The sequence below is a fragment of the Acromyrmex echinatior genome, chromosome 1 (assembly GCF_024713525.1).
Source record: "Acromyrmex echinatior isolate Ae372 chromosome 1, ASM2471352v2, whole genome shotgun sequence".
NCBI classification, from domain to species: Eukaryota; Metazoa; Arthropoda; class Insecta; order Hymenoptera; family Formicidae; genus Acromyrmex; species Acromyrmex echinatior.
The window spans coordinates 17,022,746-17,047,797 of NC_141852.1; the positions used below are offsets into that span (position 1 = coordinate 17,022,746).

A 25,052-nucleotide genomic window follows, 5' to 3' on the forward strand; every position below is an offset into this window, starting at 1 on the left:
TTATGCATACTCTTAAAAGCAGTGTCTGTCGAGAAATTAGATCCCTTGAAACAAAAATTAATATCGAATATTTAATATCCCTTTGTTAAATCTATAATTGGATACCTCGATAATTTCTAACGCATTAGAGCACCAATCAAAATGTGACATTGAAAACCGTTAATTATATCACCGTCTGGTTTCTCAAGCTATAAATATAGTCAAAGATTGTAACTAATTAATACATAATATATTTTGTCATCTCTACATACATGTTAATAAACTAAATCTTATATGACCTGCAAATGGATGGCTATAACTTTTAATGTCATTTCCAAGTCGACCGTACGACAGAAAGGTTTCAATTTTTTTACATTAAAACAATTTTCTAATTTATGTAACTCCGTGCATAATTTTAAAATTGAACTCTTTTTATCAATTTTGCATGGTTGATTTGAAAATGGCACGATTTTCAAGCAGGAGAGAATCGCCGAGGAGAAAACTCGACGGAGTTTGGAAGTAAAGTGTTTGGACTTTAAAATGTTTCTTTCGAAATGTTTCTGCGAATATTCCTGGTAAAGTTACATAAGTTTGTATTTCGTCGATGTATTTTATCGATTTAACGTGGCTCCTTGTTGAAGAGTGCATTTATAATATTTCATAATAATGGGATTCTCTTAAGAATGTTATGTAGATTCCAAGAGGGAGGGATAATGTCAATTTTCACCTTGTTTCGCGATCACTTCTTTTTTCTCGATGACGAGTACGCGGTCGAGCGAGCACACCGCTCGTATTCGCATTTAAGTTACGTCATCACTACGCCGTTACGTCAGACACGCGTTATGCAATCGTTGCGCACAGCGTGACGGCGCGAAGCGCGTTAATGGTAGTAATACAACGGCAATTAGAACGTTATTACCGAAGCGTCGAGAGCACTTAATGTCCGCGCAATGCTCGTCGTGAACGCGATTCACGAGGCACTTTGCATGGAGTTCCAATGCGGGCCAATAGCGCTTCCTTTCTTCGATATACTTATTCTTGTCTCTTTGATTTTATCTCTTAGATAATTCAAAAATTTAATTTACTACATAATCAACAAGAATAAACAATAAGATAAAGAAACAGAGTTATAATAATTTGTAGGAATTCGTTGATAGAGATAAAGCTCCGTCGCGTTTGATACAGAAATAGCCTCTAAAGATTTATCGAGCAGTCTATAAATGAAAAATAAAATCACGGTGACTACGACCTCGCGGCAGGAACACTATGATTCGACCAGATTTGATGGTATAAACTTAACTTCGGTCTCGACCGTTATTATCTTATGTCTGCTGCGGTCTGCATATTTTGCCCAACTTTTTCCTGGTTATTCTTGGAGCCTTCATTATGCGAGTGAATCGAACGAAATAAATGCTAGAAAGATGGAAAGGCAGCTTCACGCGATCAAAAAGAACTGCGTAATTACAAGAATAATAATTGCTTTGCAGATCTGGAAATATGACGTACATCTCGAACTCAATGTATTTTGCAAATTGGTATTCCTATCGTTAATATGTAAAGTATAACGTAAACTTTATAGACTGCTAAACATTAATTAAAATTACGTCAGTCTTATTATGTTCTTCACAAAGTCCTCACATCCCACGAAACTTTTTACAGAGTTATAAAAAAACATTCATTAAAAATATATCAGTTTTACTAATATACCAGTTTTTACTCATTTTGCTTGCCTCACTACTGACGTATTGTAAAAATGTCATGGGTTTCAGATTCGAAAACTTCGTTTTCATTCATTAAAAATTATTCAATTTTACATTTTTCTCGTCGTAAGAAATAGAACGTAAAATCTTATAAGGAAAATACTGCATGATTAAAGAGCTGTCTTAACAATCATATTATATTTAAGAAAGTTAAGCGAGATGTTCGTTTAGATAAAAGTTTTCCTAGACCTGTAACATACAACATGCGTTTAGATAAATGTCCAGTATCTCTAACGTCCCGAAATTATCGTCTAAATTATCTCTTCGTGCGAGATTGATACGCTATTGTACATGTGTTTGTGCACATAGCATAATTTTTCGCAATTTTCTCATCCATCATAAACGAAAGTGCTTCAAACAAATAACTGCCAACCATCGTCCTTGCAGTCGTTCGTATCCATTGTAAAATCATTCCCTGCAAACTCAGAAGAAGTTTACCGAGAGGCACAATCAATAGAAAATTTTCGCGCAACATATGGCATTAATGGGGAGATACTCGTCAAGAGCAGTTCGCAAAACGTATTTTTCATTCGTCAAGCCGTTATCGTCGTTAAATGTCGATATTGAGTCGAGAAATAACGTCTGTCTGGACACATCGCGCACCAATTATAACGTAGAAATGAACGACCAGGATTGGTCTCGGGGTCAACGAGATTATCTGTTGGTCGTTGAATTATTCGTACGCACGATAATTCGATTCGGAGATGTCATTCGGCACGGGAACGAGAGAAATCGTATCCTTATTTATGGATTACGACCCCACGTTATGGATTGCTTGCTCCGAAAGATCGTTTCCAGAGGTTTTCTCTCGTTCAAAGCGAGTCGGCTAAATCTCATCTCCGATCGTATTCTCGTAATTTTAATCCTCTCCACGAATACGATGCAATTTTCAAGCAAAACTTCGTCCACAGTAACATGCACCTTCTACATGTGTATAATATATTACTTTCTTACGAAGTTCTTGAGCTAAATTAAATAGCAACGAAGTGAGCATTGCCTTCCTCATAATAAATTTTAAAGCTTGCATACGATATCGTAAAAAATATTTATTTATTTTATTTAAATTCAAAAAACTATTTTACTCAAATAAAAAAAATTTGATGTTTGTCTTCATTTCTTAAAAACTCTGTTTTTACCTCACTAATTATTTTTCATCGCTAAAAATAGAAAAGTGTATACTTCGAAAAAATAAGAGAAATTGAAATACTATTGTCTCCACAATCGCACTTTATAAAAAAATTAAAATAAGTTAATGTTATGAAAGCTCTTAATCGTTGACAATATATTTGCATCAATACAGATTGCATTTTAGAAATATTGTATATAACTATATATATTTTTATTACATATTGCGTAATTTAATACTCAGAAAAATATCAAAAATATAAAACATGTGATTTATAAATACAGAATATATTATCTATAATATTATTTTTTGCTTGTAATATTATCTTCAGAGATTTATGTTTTTGATAATATACTTACTATTGCGTATTATATTTCATAATACGTTTCTTTTACATCGTATAGATTTTAATATTAATAAAAATTGTCCGTGCGCTTCTTTTTGAGTAATTCTCCAATTATTAAGCAAATACCTCTCGAAATGAAAATTATCGGTCGGAAAATCACGGCCCACATCAATGTCGACTGTTATCGTTCTATCACGCGCCGCGGGTACTCGTTAGCAGTTGCTGGCGCGGCAGCTAATTAATTAAGGAGTTCCTTAATTAAGAACGCGTCCGCCATTAATCGCGATGCGTTCACCGTACAATCACGGAACCAAAACGCCAGCAGATAAAATGACTATGGGCAGGTGACTGTCGTAAAGTTTAAATTGAAGGCGCACAGACAGATACACGTGTACCGTTTGTGTATTCGGGCAATAAAATTACTCGCGTGCAATTACTTTTTACATCGGCGTCTGTATCTATTCGATAAAATTTAGTCAATAATGAACACGTCAACTCCGATATTACTCGATATAACAACTCTGTCAGTCTTACCGCTACGATACTTAATCGTTTTCGTATTTAAACTTTCCCAATGGCCGTACACGCACAGCAGGTAGGTTATAACATCATTTATAAACGGAACTGTTTCGTAACTAGGTATTACATGGGTATAAGCTCAATTTGTAGAAAGTTTAAGCTTTGAAGCATCAAGCCCTTGGGATAGTAAAATATCTGAGAATATTTTAATAACAGATTCCTCAAGTTCAAATATATTGATATTTCAAAATTTCGAAACATAAAGCTGATAATTTATTATAAGGCTTGCAAAACTGATAATTTTGTTGTAAAAATATTGTATAAGTTGTATTAACTTTCTGAGGATTGGCATGTTTTTGATTGACTTTTTTGAGGACTAGAACTTTTTTATCATTGTCATGGGGTTGAGTGGCAAAAAAGATGGCGTCACTGTCGAGTCCCTAAAGGAGCCTTCGGTCCTCTACAGGTTAAGAATGATGCACAACAGATTACGAGCCAAAGTCATACAAAAATTTTTGGCCAATAAGTTTTAATGTTTAGCTTATAATTTATAGCGAATTCGATTGGCCAAACCTTGTACTCATTTTATTGGACTATTAGGTGAAATGTATATATTGGGTCATTTAAAAAGTATCCGCGGTTTTTTCATTCAAAAATTGAACAAAAAACCGCGGATACTTTTTAAATGACCTAATATATAATTCGAAATATTCACTTTTACACTCAAATAAAATCAGTATACAATGACTTTAATATACATACACGCATTAGTACGCCCAACTGAATTCACTATTAGTGTGCTATTTCGCCAACTCATTGTCAATGTAAATTAAAATAAATCAGTGAAGATTTTATTATAAGATAAGGCAATGAACTTTTTAATTATTTTACATAATCCCTTTATCTACAGATTCTCGCGACATTTCAAACATCAGTTCGTGCGTTTAGATGAACAGTATTAATCGTCAAAGTAAAAGGTATGACATATATTTCTCTTCCAGTGATCTTTGAGGTAAGATTCCGACGAGGATCGCGTGAAGGGAACCCGAAGGTATAACGCAGTGCCGTCACATTTAGCTAAGGACCGTTAGACAAAACGGGAATATGTTGGCGCCTCATCTTGGCCGCTCTCCAACGTTTTCCGATGATGCGAGTTAAACTAATACTTAACAGTTGACGTCGTCGGCAGCAAATAAAAACAGCCGTACAGGACCTTTTCTTAACAAATTATATTATACAAATGCAGCTCGAAAATCCACTCTCTAATGAAGATTTCCTTTCATTAGATCATCCTCTAAATATATATAGAAAAAAACTCTAGATTAAAAAAGAAAGATTTTAGGTCTTTAGAAGATGAAAATAAATATTGTTCTCTTGTCTGATTTTTTTATCTTCTAAGGACCTAGAAATCTTTTCTTAGTCTGTTCTAAATCCAGTGCTCTTAAATTGTAAGTGATTCTAAAATAGAATTTATAAAATAATTTACACTATTACTTCCAATGCATATAAATATTTAATCTTCCATTTGCAATCATATTTTTACTCTCTCTCTCTTTCTCCCTCTCTCTTTCTCTCTCGGTCCAGCCTAAGTGTTACTATTCTAGGCTTTCAAAAAGGTAGAAAAATCAAGATTAATTTTTCAACGTATCTATTACATTACTAAGTTTTTTAACAAGATATTTCAATAGAGGAATCTGAATCTCTTTTATTTCAAAAAAATTTGAAAGTAAAATGTTGCTTGTATCAAAAAAGACTCAGACGAATGATTAATATTCGCGAGATGTAAAGTGCGGTAGCATTCGTTCATGGCACCTATGGCAACGAGAGCAAAGCGACGGCGATGTCTTCGAGCGACAAGGGCACGCATGTTAGGTACTTATGCGATGCAACGAGGAGAAAAAAACCTTGTCGCATTTATAGTTCAGGGTCAGCCCACTCGAGCGCAACTTTGCCCTCCCGGACGAATTTGGTCCCTTGCACCATTTTTTCGCCTCTTTTGTATATCTTTTTTTCCTTTTGCATTTAACCGCTGATTTTCTCCTTTTCTCGACGAGCGCGCCGGTCCGCAGTAAAGTTGAAAGTAAAGATCTATAGTCGTTTGAAAGAGATTTGTTGTTCAAATTAGGATCAATTTACAAACGCAAAAAGAATTCGGAGTGACGATATATATAGCTTTATGAGTAATTTTGTCAAACCACAATAAATAATTAAAACTGAGATTGTTTGTTTTTTGAGTTTATTATAAAAGTCAGCGTGAAATATTGTCTCAATTTAAGATGCTAAACTCGATCGATTCAAGATGTTAAATTTCAATCAAAAAGCTGAAAAGGTGCAATTTGTTTTGCATTGTTACAACATACGAGATTTCTCAGGGCATCCTTAATGCACAAAGTTACGAAGATAATACGTCTTGTTTGAGATGGACTAATAAGTCGCACGTGGAAGGATAAAGGGCGGATTTGAAAGGTGAGACACACCTGAACCTGACCGCCGGATTGAAAGTTCTCGCCGCACGTAAACGACTTACAACCTCGTATACCGTCGTCGAAGCAGGAAAAAGTTTTAACGGTAAAAGTTTCCCGGTAGTTTAATTACTTGGAAACAATTCCACCTCGCTCAACTCTTCCTACCCTAACAGAAACGCGGCAACTTTCGAAGTGGCCGCACGCACGCACACACACACACACACACACACACACACACACACACACACACACACACACACACACACACACACACACACACACACACACACACACACACACACACACACACACACAAAAACGTGCACACGCACTGTTCTTTCACCCTCGCGAAGAGGGATCGGTCTGATCGATTTATTATCTCGGTCGAGTGTCTCGTATTTCCCTATCTGGAAGCTTCCCCAAGCTCGACAAGAGTGTGGAAGTTTCTGCATGCTCGTTCATTACAACTGCCTCAAACTAATCATCGAAGGTCAAAAACGAGTACCGGAATTTGCTTATCACATTTGTAATTAGCACATTAAAAATCACATTCATGTCGGAAAAATTTCAGCGATTTAATTTCTCTTTTTAATAAATAGCCGATAAATTGTATTAAATAAGCAAATAATATGGAAAAAGAAACAAGAAAACGCGTTATTTGATAATTTGTTCGTAAATTTTAATGGAATATTCATGATGAGATAAATAAAATGATAAAAACATCCAGTTCGAAAAAAAAGTATAATATATGCGATGTAAAATTTCCATTGTTGATAAAATAATAATATATTAACAAATAAAGTTAAACAATTGTAAACAACGTATCGAATTACATTAAATTCTTTTGCTTTTACAATTTACTTTCTATTTCCACATGTAACCTCCAACATTTGCTCTAAATAATTTAGACATATATCTTCCCATTAATAAGTTTTTCCAATTCCGTTCGTCATCGGGAAATAATAAAATTTTCAGTTCAGGGAGGAATAATCCGCGAAAAGTTCTGTCACGCTCGCGAACATAACTCCTGCACACACGCGAAAGTGAAACGGGAACTCGAGTCAAAGTTCGGCTGCTCTTTCCACCTGGTAAGTTCGGTCGAAGCTCTTCCGCGTAGCTCTTAAGAGAAGTTGGACAACAAGCCTCCGTGAAAGATTACTTACAGCAACGGTACGACTCGCGAGAGAAGAAGAGATGCGCGCTCTCGCATTCGCATCCGTTGCCCTGGAGAGGTGTCGGATGCGCCAATGGCGCCGGAACTTGTTCTCTAACTAAGTTCCCAGCGAGGCCCCCTAACGAAGTAAGTTTCCAGTCGTAAAGCGGAAGTGGCCGCTGTGACGCGCTATACCACGTTCACCGACTGAACTCGCTCCGCTCGCGGGCTCTTAATCGTTTTCGGGATCCTTTATCGTATCTCGCGCGTGAAATGTGCAGGACATCGCAGCGGTAAGGAAATTAGGAGGAAAACGAGATAACGGATTACGTCAATGTACCTCGGTCAGCAAAAATTATCACCGTACTTCTCGTCACGCGCACGAATTTTATGCCTTTACGTTTTCTTCATAACTCATATTCACAAAGCGCGTGGACAGCTAATTAAAGAATATTGTTGGATCATCAATTCTTTCTGCTAAACAAAAATGTCACCTTCGTCACACGTTAAACTTTCATAAAGCGTGAAAAATATCGAATTAATACCGCATTTACTATAAATAATAATCGTAATTAAAATTAATATAAAAAAAAGAAAAGTAAAATTTATATAAGTAATAAATATATTCTTCAAAAACTAGGAGCGTATATACAATGTTTGTAAATACTCAACTTTACAAATACCTTCTAAAAATGTTAAAATACGTATATAATAATTACTTAACAATATGTTTTGTTAAAGTAATGAAAATTAACTCAAGACACAAATAACCTATTGCGTGTATTAAATTATAATAGCAAAAAAACTTGTATTAAGAGTTAAACATTAATGCTATGTTAGTATTTGTTTAATTTATCATTTTACATGGATTACAGAGTAATTACGGAGTCAAAGATCTTACGCCGTATTATGATAACGTTACAGCTAATATCTTCGATAGAGTGGTTGATCTTAAATAATAGGAATAACTAAAATTTGTGACTTACAGTGAATGGCTTCAGCTTGGAGTAGTCGACGAAGTCCAGTTTGCGATCTTGCATAAATTCGATCGGCATGGCGTCCTCGTGCAACTCGGCGCGTGCCACGAGAGGATAAAAAGTCTAAAAATAAACATACAATTTTCGATTATATGTATAACTATATCAGTTAAAATAACATTTTAATCCAATCCATCCAAGCAGCATATTTTATCATTCAACGTGCGCATGCTGCATTTAACTAATTCCATTTACATTAAAACATTTAAAAAAACTGGATATCATTATGAAAGACGTAATATAATAATAAAATTTACACCAGAGCATTTTTAAAGAAAGATATTTAATTCATTTGTTTAATGAGTGATTATACTTAAATTTTACATAAATTAATTTTAACGAATTAATTAAAAATTACAATCAATTGCAGAATAAAAATTAACTTATGGCATATTCAAATAAGAATTATTTTAAAAACGTATTTATACTTTACAAAAAAAAAATATAAATATTATAATCTCTTTGTATACAGATAATAGTTTTAATCTGATGACATCAGATATTAAATAAAAATTGATTATTACCTACATATAAAAAGAATAGAAATAAAGATATTAACAATCACAGCAATGATATTTCAGTCAATATTTATATAATACAACGCGGCATTCAAACCTTTTGATATTTCTTTGCAAAAAACTGCATAAAAGGCAAAAATTTTAAATATATAAACGTAATTATTTTTGCGTAGTTGAATTTTCACAAAATAATTAAGCTTATTCAATCGAAGCATTAAAATTTTAATCAGAAAAAGAGCGCCGAACCAATGGAATGCGACAGTCCGTTTTAGCGGTTGAATTGTGCCGATGTAAAATTTATTCAACGGATTGGAGAATTGAGTATTTCATTAATTAACCACGAGCTGATTAATATTCGAATAGTATCACGAGCATTTCTCAATTATCATCGTTAAAATATGAGAGATCTGCATTAAAAATGGTAAATCGTGATAGTTTCTGTGTATAATTCGAAAGAAATCACACGTGACAGATTACTGCCGCATTCAGGCATGAATATTATATCGTATAATATTTAAACCGTGATAAAAATATTCTTTTAACGGTATATCGTATAATTTCTACATTTCTATAATCTACATTTCTAAACAAGGCAGGAAAGTTTTGTAATTCGTAATGCGATTAACGAAAAGAAAGAACTTGTTTTTCGTTTTCGAGTCATATTAGGTGTTGGAATTAATTCGTAGCGTTTTTTAATGAAAGAATGTTATTTATTTCACATGAGCATTAAAAAATACATTAATGAAAGTACTTTTAAAACTTATAAATACTTTGTAAAACGCTACGAATTAATTCCAACACCTAATATTTGAAGAGAAGCATCTCTCTTTATTTTTTTCCCTTACAATCTAATTCGGAAATCTATTCAATCAATGATGAGAAATCACTGATACAAAAAATATTGATATTTTTTTCTTTGAGAAAAAAACGAAACGAGGTCATCCAAGGATTCGTAAATGCATCCATGAAAAGTAGATACAATTTATTTATACTTACAAGAGCTGGCCAAGCAACGGTGTCGGCGACCGCCGTGGCGCCTCTGAGCGGTTTCCCGTTAATGCGGTGCTGATGGTGGTTATTGTTCGCGTGATTATGATGATCGATGGGGATGAGACTGGCGTGCCTGGGGTCAGGTCGTTCAGCCCAGTAGAGACCTCTTTCAATGAGAAAGAAGGAAAATACGGCATCCCTATGTGGTGATAGCCACTCCCTCCTTTGCCATTCCACGTCGTCGTACTCTACGAGGATCTGCAAGCACATATAATCGAACGCTTAGATTAATTGCATTATACGTAATGCAATAAAGTGACTAGACGAGAAATTTCGAAAAGAGACAAAGCTCAAGAAACAAAGCTTTGTGACGGTCAGCTCTGAACGAAAGTAAACTGACAATACTTTGCAATAAATCAATATATTTTTATCGATATATTTTTTCCTTGTTAAAATAATTAATATCTTAATTAATAATATTTTAATTAATAAATAGAAACCGACCGAGTTAATGTAACAACATAATATAGTAGAGAGCGCCTAAGGATCGGACAAAATTGAAAGTTACGAATAATAAAATTAATAATATTTTAATTAATATTTTACAACTGATATACAATATAGACGCTACATATCTTTGTAAGAGACGTAATATAAAAACCATTTTTGCTAATAATCCCTTTAATTAAGCAGCATTACGAGAACAATTTTCTGCTTAGTCATTTTTTTAAGTTATAACAATGTATGTTGTTAATTAGAGACTTTCAAAATAACAAGTGGTACATAATGAAATGAAATCTGTGTGTAGGTTCTACTTATTCCACGGAATCATGAGGGGTTAAAGATTAAACCATTCTCGACAACGAGCGGTTATCATGCGAACGATGCACGGGGCGGGACCTTTCAGCTATCCACGTAACAACCACCCAGTTAATTATCAGCGCCTATTATCGTGATATTCATGCACGCTTATCGAGTCTCTCGTTCGCGTTCCTCCAGAAACGCACGCAACGAATTCGAGCGTCGATGGTGAAATTGTCTCGACTATACCGTACATATATTTACACAGAGAGAATGAGAGAGAGGATGGTACATGGAAATGGTGCAATTAATATGTATTATTCATAACCTCTGGCCTGGAGCAGAAAGTGCTGACTGCTAGGATAACGAGAGAGGGTCATGGAAGCGGGATGTAGCAGGATCCGCACGCTCGGTTTACTCTCGGGCTTTGTCAACGCGACCGGGATTCGGTCGGGGAGCCGATTTATCGAATCAAATGACAGATAGTCATTCTGTATTCTACGGCCTCTGCGAAAGTGCACGCTCTACTTTAGTCTAAAATTAAATGAATGTTTACTCTTTCCGATTTTCTTCAAATTTCAACAACATAAAGTACGTACACTATTTAGCTGAAAATTTTACAAGCTGGACTTCTATTAAAACTTTTCGCTCATAAAATAATTCAAAAATATCAGCGCCTTTACCACGCAGAAACTTCTAAAGCTTGAAATAATCCCCATCTTCAACTATTCAAGGTAGTATAATTATATTGTATTAATAAAACGTTACGTCGAGATATCACGAAATGTTTGCGCGATGTACATAGATGAGAGAGATCCTTTTCGTGTACAGATTAACACAAGAATGTATGCGTATTATATTTATAGAATACTTCGCATCCGGTTTTAGATTCCCTCGGAATATCATGCAACCCTCTCGCCTGTCTGGCACACTGGGGTCATCGTAATCGTAAGGGGAGAGCGTGACTCGGTGCGGTCACGATGCGTCAGCCAATTAATTGATAAATCAGCATTTATGGGCGAAACGTGCTCGTCAAAATCGTCGCACCGTGACCGCAAATACTCAATTCGATGTGTTTGGCCAAAACATGTATATAATTTACAGCATGTTGTATAATTATATTGTAATTATATAAGATTAAGATTAAGAGATAAACGATAGAACATGTCAAAAGTTTGAGATACGAGAGAAAGGATGATTTGTAAAAATGTAAAGAAGAGAATACATTGAATGTGTAAAATCAACCAATCAATAAAAATTACATATCAGGAAATTCTGCAAATAATAATAAAGACGCGCGAGGTGACTCAATTTATGGACGTCGGTATATATCTAGTAATAATCGTGTAACTATCTATTAACGTATCGATCGATAGCGCTTTATCCTTTTGCGATCGAAAGAAATGGCGCGGTGCATAAATTTGCATTTGTATGACTGCGGTAAATTAATTGATGTGTCTGGAAATGGCGGGTTGACTCCGACTACGGCACCGTGACACATCGTTGGCATCAATAATAATTCGCGGCCGATTATTAATCGAACGCGTAAGAAACGCGAGATGAGGTACGAGCGAGGCGCGGTTTCCGGGTACGCGAGTGGAGCGTGACGGCGCATAATTGCGAAACATTAATCGGTTAATTAATAAGTAAATATCTACGGGGCGCAACGGCTGTTAATAATAGGCGAGGGAAGCGCCACGTAAACGATACATGGATGATTAATAATAACGCGATATCGCGCTCGCTCGCCCGTCCGCTCACTAGATGCGTTTAATGGCGCTGCTGCTGCTGGCACGCAATTCGAATCGCGGGGGTATTCGGCACCGGCGGGGGTTATGTCAGGAATTGTAATCCGTTTTCGCAGGAATCTCTCTTCTATATTTCCGTGTCCCGCGTGTTCGGATTACCCACGCATCGGGGATGCCGCCCGAACGACGTAATCCAAGGCGCGACAAATTCTTTCCCAGTTTATCAAGAATTCGCGTTCGACGAAGTGTGTTGCAAATATTAATAGCTATCTGAAAAAAATCACGAAAATCGCTATAGCATGAGAATTTCAAGAGTCCTATTACCTATTATCATTATTTCGCCAGAATTTGATATAAATGGTGTTATATGTATTGGTCTTGTCGTATAATTCTACACGATTCTAAACTTCGTTTAAAAACTATTTTAAAAAACATTAACTACTATTTTATATTTAATTTAATTCTGACTACTCTGTAGCAACTTAGTAAATTATTATAATGTAAAGAAATAAGGGTAATTATATCCCTCCCTATTATTAAATTCATTATAAATTATTAAATTATGTAATAATTTACAGTCAATTTTTTTAGAAAAATGAAGAAAGAAAATAATCAATACATTATAGTCGATTGAATCAATAATGACTGGATAATTGACTTCATTTCTTTCAAGCAGTTTTACAAATTTACTTCAACCAATTCTCCCTGAAGATATTATATAATATTAAAGGAGAAGTGCTGTTAATGTGATTCATATAAGGTGCACTCCAGTAAGTATACTATAACAATAATCGACAACAGGAAAAATTCATCCTTCCTTTCTCTAATATGACGAAATGGATTTCAACAATTTGCTGACAATATTAAGTAAGTAGAAGTATAGTTTATACAACAACCCGTCAGAAGAATTTTCGTAAGAAATCAAGAATATACCGTGTTTTTGAGAGAAGCAACTTGATGAAATAATCAGATTTCGAATGATCAGAACGAATCATCTCACAACACATAACACGGATCCCAGAACTGTCTAGAATATGAAAACTATCCCAGAATGCATAAGCGATCTCTCGCCCATCCGTATCCCAGACAGTCCCGGAGGGTGGTAATATTCCCGGTATCAAGGCTGGTTTTAACCCCTGGTTTCGGGGGACGCTCACCAGGTGGCGATATCTCTCGGAGCGGAGGACCATAATGGCCGCCAAGGCCATCACGCTCCGCCTCTGGTGAACGCCAAGCACCGCCCAGATGGTTTCCCGGGTAACCATCCAGATCGGCCATTTTGCCATCGCGACCTACCACAACCTTCTCCTACGACCATGGACGGATGGTCTCCCTCCACTGGTTCTGACCCCCTTCCAGTTCTAAGCACCATTCTGTCCCCTCTCCTCGTCTCTTTTCATGTCCCCACTATCAGACAGCTCCCAGTGTGGCACCAGATTCGCGCTTGTTTCAGACGGAGATTAGAAACTGGGCGGCTTCGTTTCACTAATCATCGTCTACTGATAAGATACTCGATAATTAACTTTAATAATAATAACTGAGAGAGAGAGAGAGAGAGAGAGAGAGAGAGAGAGAGAGAGAAAGCAGAAAGCTTATACGCAAAAAACTTAAGAATAGCCAGATTATGAATCTTAGAGGAAATATTTTTGATTAAACACAAAGAGAAGAAAGTCTAATTTAATTTTTATTCGTTATTAAAATAACTATTAAAATTATACATTTTGATAAACAAAATCATTACTATTTTCTAATGTGTCTCCTGAGAATATTCGCAGTCAATAATTAATAAATTATAAGAATTTTTTAGCAAAGTAATATAGCGTTCTTTGATTTTGCAAAAATTATAAACATTATCTTAAATAAGAGCTACTTACATACGTAAACATTCATTTATTAACAATAAAATTATGATTATCCGTAATGTGTAATATTTCGCTACATACACGTAAATGGCTAACGATGTTAAATGTCGACGTGTAAAAATAAACAAGCTTGCACGCGATCAGTCGCGACGGTGATGAAAACGTTTTATTATTGCTTACATCGAGACTTGGATAGGAGGAAAAAGAGGTGCGACAGAATTTTATTACATGCTTCGCGATGTGAAATCCCTTAAGAGAACTCAGCCTGCAATACCAAGAAAATATAGCACGGTTATAAAGAAAAAAAACAGATGTTAACCTGTGACATAAACTAGCTAAAATATAGAAATTTTAATTATTGTCTTTTAAAGTATACTGGAAATCTATGTAAGAAAAATAAATTTTTTCAAAAATGCAACATAGCTGCAGGAGAATTATTATTAATAAGATAAAATTCTTGATACATTTACGTCATATCTTTTTCGTTGTATTTATTATAATGTATTTTTACTTTTCTTACTAAATTTATTAAATTAAAGATTTCGATTTTACAATTAAATTATATAAAGTTTATTATCGAATGAGTCATGTCATGTCAATTGATAGCACTTTATCGCTTATTGATCGTTTCGAAGAGAATAGACGTTCGTTTTGACGTTTAATGACATATTTTGACGAGACGTCGCATACATTAAATATAAGCAAAGTGTTATTATTAGAATTTTGTTATCCATCTATGAATAAAATTTAAACACTTAATTAGACATTTTCTAGCTTCAATTTAATTCCTTGATTTGCTCGAATTATAAAATCATATTTAGAGATATCGCATTTCGTTACAAATAAGAGAGTTCTAAAACTTATGACGGAATCGTCGGAACTGTCCCTCATTAATTTTGATGAATTTTATATATATTGTGAAGAATATATTATATTTAAAAGAAATGTTAAACCCATATATTTTCTTCTTTTCTCAAGATTTTCAAAAATCTAATCCTCGAAAATGACAAATTTTTTTATTTTCAGCAAATATCTTCGAAAAAAAAATACTTAATACGAAAGTTTTATGGCATCTTATGCTCTTAATAACAGTATATTCATATTTTTCGGAAACCTCGAAAATAAAAAATCCATTATTTTTTAATTGTTTTTATAACTAAAAACCTTGAAATAAGTCGATAAAAAAAATATGGAACTATCTAACATTTTTTTATATTTTACAACATATCAAAAGCTTATAAAAATCGATAAGTTATGGTTCCCTTGTTAGTATTAAACGATTTGATTGTGTGTGTTATTATTACATTATATTGTATTATGATAAAACACACACGTTAATAATTATAATCAATTATATTATTTATATTAGACTGACGAGAATAAATTAATTAGAATTCAAGAGAAATAATACTATTTTTGGTTAAAGCGGATGTTAGTGCTTTAAATATTTCATAAATTTATATACATGAATTTATATACATATCCAATTCTGTAATCTGCACACTGAATCTTTTTCAGTCGCGTCTTGAAATCATAAATAAAAAATTGCAATCATAAATAAAACTAAAGTAGTAACATCACATATTAAATTGACAACCAATTTATTATAATCATTTTTTATATTCATAAGCATCTTAGAAGGATATTAATAATTTTGTTGTTATAAGCATCTTAAAAACCGTAATAAATTATTGCGAAAAATATTATCTCACGATTGAGGTTATATTTTTCACAATTCGCAATAAATTATTTATGGTTTTTAAAATGTTTAACACACTAGAAAAGATTTTAGCGCACAGTTTGTAAAATTGAATATATATATACAATATAAATTCATACTGAAATACTTAAGACCCGCTTTAATCGAAAATAATTATTTCTGTTAAATGAATAATATAATGTTTTAATTTATAGATCGATTCTAAAATCTCATTAGTCCCATGTTATCTGTTTTAAAGAAAAACATTACGAAAGGTGCACTAAAGATAAAAGGAAAATACCATTTTTACTCAATATTAATATCATTCTATGAGATCTTAATTGAGAGAGAGAGAGAGAGAGAGAGAGAGAGAGAGAGAGAGAGAGAGAGAGAGAGAGAGAGAGATAAAAAGAGGTTTTAATTGAAAGAAGAGCCGTTTCGTGGCTGTATCTTGAAAGGTTTATAGGTCTACAGGGATGACGCGACCTTGTTCATAGCGACATCGATTTTTCCATTTTGGCCTCGTTGGCCGCAAACATGAGCAGGAACGGAATATACGAATGCCAACTATCCAAGCGGAGGTTTCAGCAAAGAAGAGAAAGAAAAGAAGAGAAAATGAGAGAAAGAAAGAGAGCGCGCACGTCAATATCCTGTCAAGCGCCGTGCGCGTGCACATATCGATACGGCCGGCCGGCTTTCTGTTATTTTGCCGGCCTTGTTCGCCGGTCGTAACAACGCGTCGTTCCGATTCAATATTCGATCCGCGGGGGACGCGATGACGTAAGTCGCGTCTCTCATTTCTGCACACACACACACACACATACACATCCGCGATCTATTCCCCGCTGCCTGTCGCGAAACGCGATTTCCCTTCTCACTGTGCGAGAGAATTCGCAGTGGAAACAGCGCGCGCATGAAGCAAACTTTCCCTCGACTGTCGCATCCTGTCAGACTAAAACGACGGTTTCGGGTGAATCCGCACGCGAGTCCCTCCTGTCGATCATTCCTGACATGAGGTGAATCGCGTTGGGTCAAAGAGTTTTCATTTACCGCTCATTAAATTTTTTTTGTTGCGCTATTAAACTCACGGTCCATCCGCAATTAAACTGCAGCGCTTAGTGAGTTTATTCATAGACACTTGATTAAAATTTTTTACCCTTACATTTCTACCTACATAAAAATTAATCTTTCTCGTTCATTTTGAATAAGTGCTATTATTTGTGCAAAAAGTATCTCTATAATTTATAATTGAGATATCAATGATTTCGATAATATCCGAATAATTTAATGTTTATTTATACAAATAATTTCTTAAATATAAAAAGAAATCAATTATTCGCTCACGCGAATAGTTTTTAGCACGCAGTCTCTAAAAAAATTTAGAATGTACACCAAAGAAAAATTGTATTTAAATTAAAGAAATTGTTTCTTTCATTGATTTTTTTTTTAATTGAAGTAAAAATACCTTTGAGGGAAAAATAAAAATTTATTTGATTTAAAAAAAAACCGTTTAAATCAAAGAAAAATTTATTTGATTTCATGACGTGACGTTCAAATTAAAGAAACTGTTTTTTTAACTGTTTACCAATGCACACATTTTTTTTATTCAAGCAAATTTTTTTTTCTCGAAGAAACTTTTCTCTATAATTCAATACTATTTTTTAAAAAATTAAAATAAGAAATAAGTGATCTAACTCGCGATATCGATCTGCATAATTCAACGATAAGTCACACCACACAGTTTATGCAGAATGTATAGATTGAATCTGCAGAAAATTATAACCTCTAAAAGTAAATCAGTATATTATTACTGGAAAACAGTAAATATTCGCTGATGACTACATCAGTACTACATTATAAGTGTAGCACTGAAGTCGGTAATAATACACTTTTGTCGGTAATGATTCACTTTTACAGAGTAACACTTTTATACGTTTATAACGAAACATATTCGCTTTCGTAAATCCTTCGAAATAAAATGGTATTCATACTTCCAATTTTTTATTCCATTTTGTCACTTACAATAATCGAAAACACAGAATGACTTCTCTTTATACATTCAACGGTGCTATTTGAACGACTTTTCTTCGAGTGATCTCTGAGGGAAATGTAAACGAAGAAATGTAAATTTATCTTTTACTTCATCCCCCCTTTTTCGCATTGACTCGCCTGGTTGATTTTCCCAAGTCTATTTTTACAATGCTTTCTGTGGTCTTATCGTTAAATACTAAATTGGAGGACACGTCAGTCAAAAACTGACTGGTTGTCCGCTCTGTCGGTTCTTAATGCCGAGTTGTTATGCCACTTCCCTCGCACGTAAGCGTATTCCGGCGCTTACGAATAGTCAACGACTGTGACGTCATGAATACAATAAAGGAGAAACCGCACTACACCAATAGAATAGAAACTACAGCGGCTTTCCAAATCGACTTTCCGAAAGTCGCAATCGTACGCAGCAAAAAGAAGAGGAAAATTTAAATTACTAATAAAGAAGTTATTTATAAAAAGTTAGAGACGTCCAACCAAAAATATTATATCATTTTTCGACGCAAAATACCAAATTATCGAAAAAATTTTAACGTATAATTAAAAACAACGAATATTTAGTTACCACTCTTTTCCATTGAAAACGCAAATTGAATTGTGTGTCAATAAAATTTCGCGAGTTCATCGATGTAAATTACGTGATGAAAACAACATCCAGTGCTCTTGGTTTCCGTGATTTCGAGCAATCGTTAATACGCGCTATCATCAAACACCACGACGGGGAGTTTTAAATTACTGTGAGAGATCGAGCACAGTTTTTAACAGAAACGATTATATTATATTGCGCGAATACCACGAATACAGATGGACGCTCTTTCAATCAATTTGTTTTCGAATGGTAATGAAAATAATTTGATTAACGCGCATAGATAGTAAAGCACTACGTAACAAAGTTATTAAAACGAACGACGGGCCTTCATCCGTTTAAAATAACGTGTGCTCCTACACTCGAGTGCGAGCCGAATCAACAAGTGGAACAAAAAATTTTTCCAACGTGCGTGAAACGATGCATCTGTCTATACATTGTGTTGTAAGTAAACACGAACCCTCGGCATGACAAATGTAAAATGCTCGATTGTGATTTTGGTAAGAATACACAGAATAATGGAAAATTAAAATACAAGTATGAGTAGGTCATCTTATGAAATCAATTCTAATATATTCTTTTATTACAAAAGTTACAATTAAGATGAAGATAATTGTCACCTATTTGTAAATAAATGTAAATAATAATCAAATACTCTGTTAATTCACCACAAAATATTGCTATTCGACGCTAATTACCTAACTTTGATAAAATGTTAAATAAGAAAATTTATCTTTACATCACATAAAACATTTCTCTTCAGATTATTATCGCAATATAGAGATCTAGATTATTTGTAACAATCGTAGAGAGAAATACGAATCGGGAAAGTTTTATAATAAAAGAAAAATGTGAAACTAAAGTAAAAAATTTTAAAGACATAATGAAAAATGTGAAACTATGACAAAGAATTTCAGAGAATAATGAAAAGGTCATTCAGAAATAAAGGATTGCTTATAACTACGAAAAAAAGATCGATTTCAACTGCAGAAGCAATGATTTTCGGACAACTTAATTCAAGTTGATTGCGTTGGACATTGTCTCGCGTTTTTTTTACAGAAAATAAGCGGATACTTTTTTGCACTTTTCACGCGGCAGATTGAAAGCATCGCGGCCGTTACGTTGCGAATGCACGAGAGATAAACGAGAAGCGACGAGTTCGCGGGAGTCCGCGTTCTCATCGGGTCGCACAGGCTCTTTCTTCATTTCACGCCGGCGGCACTGACAGTTATTCAGTGCCGTGTGCTGGTGACGATGGAACCGTTACTGTCCCGAATCTCTCGCCACGTCATTAGTTTTGCTCTTATTCATTTCACGCGTGCAGTAGGAGTCCGCGAATGCACGAATGAACGCGCGATTTCAAGAGCAACGATGCGCGCAATGCGGTTTGCATTCGACACAACTTGGCACTCCTGGTCACTTCTGTCAATTTATACTACAACTTTATTTATAAGGATCAAAATGAATGCCACCGAAATATTCAAAAAGTGTTTTTTTTTGTTTTACTGATTTATAATTTCACAATTAAATTCTTAATGCAAATGACGATTTATTTATCCATTATTAAATGCTCATTCTTATTATATATTATTACTATTTATTAATTATAATATTATTATTATCATTATTGCCATATTATTATTATCATATTCTCTTAGAGAAAATAAAGGATAAAACCAGAAAATTTTAGAACTTCCAAAAAATTTCGAAATTAGTTTGTGACCGTCAGAAGTTTGTGTATTAATTTCTAAAATTTTCTTTCGCAGATCTCTCAAAATAACTTTGAAATAAATCACAAGTCATCATAATAATGTCCAAATAGCTACAAAATTGATTATTAAAAATAATCAGTTTTCAATCAATCACGATGCTATTGTGACTTTGTTGTTTTGACTTGGGTTATATTGTATAAAACTAAACTTGCCGGTTCCGTAAATATTCATTAGTGCGACATTAGACATTAGTATGTTAATTATAGGAAGGAATTTCCTTTAATAATATTAATCCCTTCATACGGACCTGATTTCATTAAAACTATATTAAAATTTTTTTTAATTCATACATACTTAAATTAATCATTTTTACTAATAATTAATTTTTTTCAAAATTTTGTCTATTTTTCGAACATATACATTATTATGTACATCAGATCTCAGATGATGTCGATAGAATTAAATAATTTCCATGGATTATGTCTTCAAATTTGATGTACATTATAACGTACGCTGGGTCTGAAGAGGTTAAATTAAAATAAAGGACAAAATTGAATTAAAAAAAAAATAAATAAATCTAAAGTACCTGAAGTAAAACATTATCCTTTACAATAAAGGGCGTATAATTATCATATCTATTGTCGTTGTAGAATCGAATCAAAATTGTATTTTACATAGGAATATATTTTAAAAAAAAGTTTTATTCTAACCTTTTTCAATAACAATTTCCAGCTAGAGGTTTATCTCAACTCAGCAATGAAACTGTGTTGGACAACTGTTCGTGTTCTCACCAGAAGGATAACATACCGTCAAAAAATTTGCGACAATGTTTGCGTTATTTTAAATGCGATGTTTTTACATATAGGGTAGGATCGAGTATTATAAAGAGCACTATAGGTAATATGAGCACCCTTTATATTTCTGTGGTTGTTACTAATAGTACCAATTGTTGTAAAAAAATGCACCTATCTTCGCGACATTTCAATATGCTGCGAAGTTTGATCTAAATTTACGTACTTCGGATATTTATCATATTAAATAAGTAAGTATGTTATTTTTTATTTCTTACGTTTTTTCCCTTAACTTCATAAGGTCCCCAATCTACATTGAGATAAGATATTTTGTTCTGCATATTAATATTTGTAAAGTAAACAATATTGAACTATTCTAATTTCGTAAAGTCTCGAGATCATTATTGATTTATTAGACACGGGAGTTTTTTCGGATAGGTATGCACGATCGTGTATTATGATCATCTTCATTATTCCTTATTATACACTGAAAAAAAAGTCTGACAAGGAGTCAACCATTATATACAATCAGTGTATATTTCTTTAGAAATATATTGCGATAGTACAGTAATAAAACAACGCTAAAAGTAGGAGTACTAGCAATACGCTAGTAATATGCTAGCAATACTTACAATTAGTAATACATAGCAATAAATTAACAACACTTGACAATATTACACGCAATAGGTGGCATTAGATAGGATAACAATGTTAACAATACAATAGTAATGCTAGCAATAAAGTGTATTGTATTGTCATAATTAGCAATCACTGTACATTAGCATTCTTTTCAGCAGTGGTTGACCCCATTAGAATTTGGTAATAGCTATTAAATGTAAAATAATGCCAATGAAAATGGCATTAATGCCAATCAAATGTTTGGTTAATATAATCAAAAATAATGTTACTTTTACAAATATTTAATAAGTATTACCAAACTTTTATCATTTGATAATAGTTATTAAATATTTATAAATTACGGGTGAGTAATAAGAGCATCCGCCACCATGTCAACATTTGCATTAAAATAATCAATTTCAATACTAACAAGAAAACACAATCAAGTGAATCTCTCCGAAATGAGCTTTTAGTATGTTATTCTATGAACAAAAATAAGAGACACAATATTTTTTTATGCTGAGTCACACGTTAAGGGAGTGAAATCCTCTCGTGAAAAAAATGGTTTTTTTTTCTTTCAGATTGAATATCGTCAAAATTGTAAGAGAAAGAAAAAAATTTTCAGCATGAAAATTGAATGGCTTCATGAGATACTTTAGAATTGTAATAAAAAAATTTTTAATTATTTATTTATAATCAAAATTATTTATTTATAAAAAAAATTTTTTATTGTAGTTCTAAAGTACTTTTAATACCATTCAATTTCCATTCTGCAAATTTTTTCTATCTCTTACAGTTTCGATGATATTTAATCCGGAAAAAAAAAACCGATTTTTTTCAAAGAAGGATTTCATCCCCTTAACGTGCGACTCAGCACGTATAAAAAAATATATGTCTCCTATTTTTGTCCATAGAACAACATACTAAAATCATTTAAATCAGATTCATAAAACATCAACAAATCTATCAAATGGCATAAGATTTTTTTTATTCTTTAGTATACTAGATATATCAAAATTTCCTTAAGATGCTTATAATACCCGATCCTATACCCTATATATTTATTATAATTTTAAGCTGAAGATTCAAATTTGAAGTCGAAACGTACTTTTCGAATATTATCATAATTAAATAAATATATTTCGCATCACAAACAACTTGCGATTGACTCCTATGACCTTGATTTCATTTCCTTATTTGTGTTTAATTAAAGGAGTCTTTTAATATTTAACATTTTAGGTTAAATTATTTCATTATCTTTGTTCTAACTTATTATCATTCTTTCCAGTTTATCGTTGTTTAAAATATGCTTTCTGATGTTTCAGCAAGTAATACTTAGCTTTTTATTTCCAGTCCATTTAGATCGATAACCACTGTAATAAATTTCGCACTAATCGAGATATTTATTGCGTAATTCAAACATACGATATACTACCGACGACGTCGATTATAATTTACGGAGCAGAACGCAACTACGTATGTCGAAATGACGATAACAGAAGAATGCTTTCAGCGCAGTATATACATATATATACATCGGGATATTTACACAAAAATCTCCGTCATTTTACCGAGAACAAAGGCTGTGGTCGTTCTGTGTGAGCCTGCAGTGAAGTCTTGGCGACGTAGAGCGAAGATATATCTTGCTGCACGGCGAGATTTCATTTTCGTCGGAACAAGAGAAGAAAAAAAGGGAAATAGGGTGTAGAGCGGGTTATATTTTCTACGAGAGAACGTAATGCGGGAAATGTGCGGGAACGATCGGATAAAAAGGACGCTCTCTCGTCGTTGCGTGCTTCATGCGAAATTCACACGAGTCGTTGATGAAGCGCTCGCGCGAAGTGCGTGCGCGCATGTGCGTTCAAGAGAGACACGCACGTCCGTACGGACGAAGCGTGACACACGCACGTATGGAACGAGTGCGTTCTTGAAACGCGAGCTCTATTTCCCCGGGAATTACGAGTAGATGAGAGAGGAAAGAGAACGAGCAAAAAAGGAGTAAAGAGAATGATAAAGGAAGAGAAAAAGAGAGGAAAAGAGGAAAAGAAGTGCGTGCTTCTGTGAAATCTAAAAGAATTTTTTTTTCGCTTTTCTCATCCTCGCGCTCAACGTTCTTCTCTTTCCGCACTTCCAACTTTCTCACAGTTCTTTGCCTATGTGCAACCTTTTACATTGCTAAATATTTCGTTTCTTGCAAAATATACAAAGACGAAAGAAAGATAGTTATTATTCGGAAAATGTAAATCCTTAAATTTTATATCTTTTATTATTAAATTATGCAAAATACACATTTATATATACACACACACACACATATATATATATATATATATATATATATATATTTTAAATCTATTATTCTATGCGATCTATTATTCTATACTATCAGTACTAAATTTTTATTTAAAATATTCATAATTTTTCCTCGGTTTTATACTCTACAGAGCGCAGAGTAATAAATCTCGAATATTTTTTCTTTCTCTTTTTAATTCTCGACTCTGTCTTTTCACGTGCACTTTTTTTATGCTCGCGTATTTTCGCGAAAATAGGCCGCGTGGAGAGAGAAGCTGCTGAGTGCATCAAGAGTAGTTGCATTGGTAAGTGCAGTGTGCATGATGCTGTGAGAGTCAATGAGCAAGGGGGGAGGAGAGAGAGAGAGAGAGAGAGAGAGAGAGAGAGAGAGAGAGAGAAAGAGGCGCCGAGAAATGAAGGTAGCGAGGACGAGAACGGCGCAACGATAGCTAGTGATGGTGACCTCTTTCTGGACCTGCTTGTCAGTAGTAAGTAGTTGCACGATAGAATGTCCGAAGAAGCAAACACAGCAAGTGCTGCAAAGAGCTTATTTCTTTCTCCGCGCGCTTTAAAGCCGTCCTGTATTGCGCAATGCATGCGAAATTCCAATTGCCGGAATTCAATGAACGCAAAATGAAAGTGTTACGCGATAACTAAATTGTTCCATGAAGAAATGGCTCAAATTGTACTTTAAGTGATTTATTTCAAAATTTAGGAATTCTGTTTGTAATTTTATGTGCCGTATATGTACATAAAATACGGGAATAAATATTGTAGAAAATACATTTTTATGAAATATAGATTAAAAGTATGTATTAAAATACACATATCACTTAATTGTTATAACGACATAAATTGACATTACTTTTTTTAGTTGATTGTAAAAAACAGACATATAAAGAAAAAAATAAATATACTTTGTATAAATAAATATACTTTAAAAGTATATTTATTTTCCTACAAGCAGTTATTACATCAAAATTATAATATTAAGATTAATATTT

At 33.7% G+C, this 25,052-nt stretch overlaps 1 protein-coding gene across 7 annotated transcripts in view; it reads right to left on the reverse strand.

The window, feature by feature from the left end:
• Positions 1-25,052, reverse strand: part of Kdm3 (Lysine demethylase 3) — a 325,601-nt gene that overhangs the window by 251,064 nt on the left and 49,485 nt on the right. For all 7 annotated transcript variants that reach the window (XM_087407663.1, XM_087407674.1, XM_087407682.1 and 4 more), the window contains exons 2-3: positions 9,900-10,151; positions 8,335-8,448 (exon numbers count right to left, since the gene is read on the reverse strand). In XM_087407663.1, coding sequence (XP_087263789.1) covers positions 8,335-8,448; positions 9,900-10,151 — 366 coding nt within the window. The remainder of the gene's footprint in view (positions 1-8,334; positions 8,449-9,899; positions 10,152-25,052) is intronic.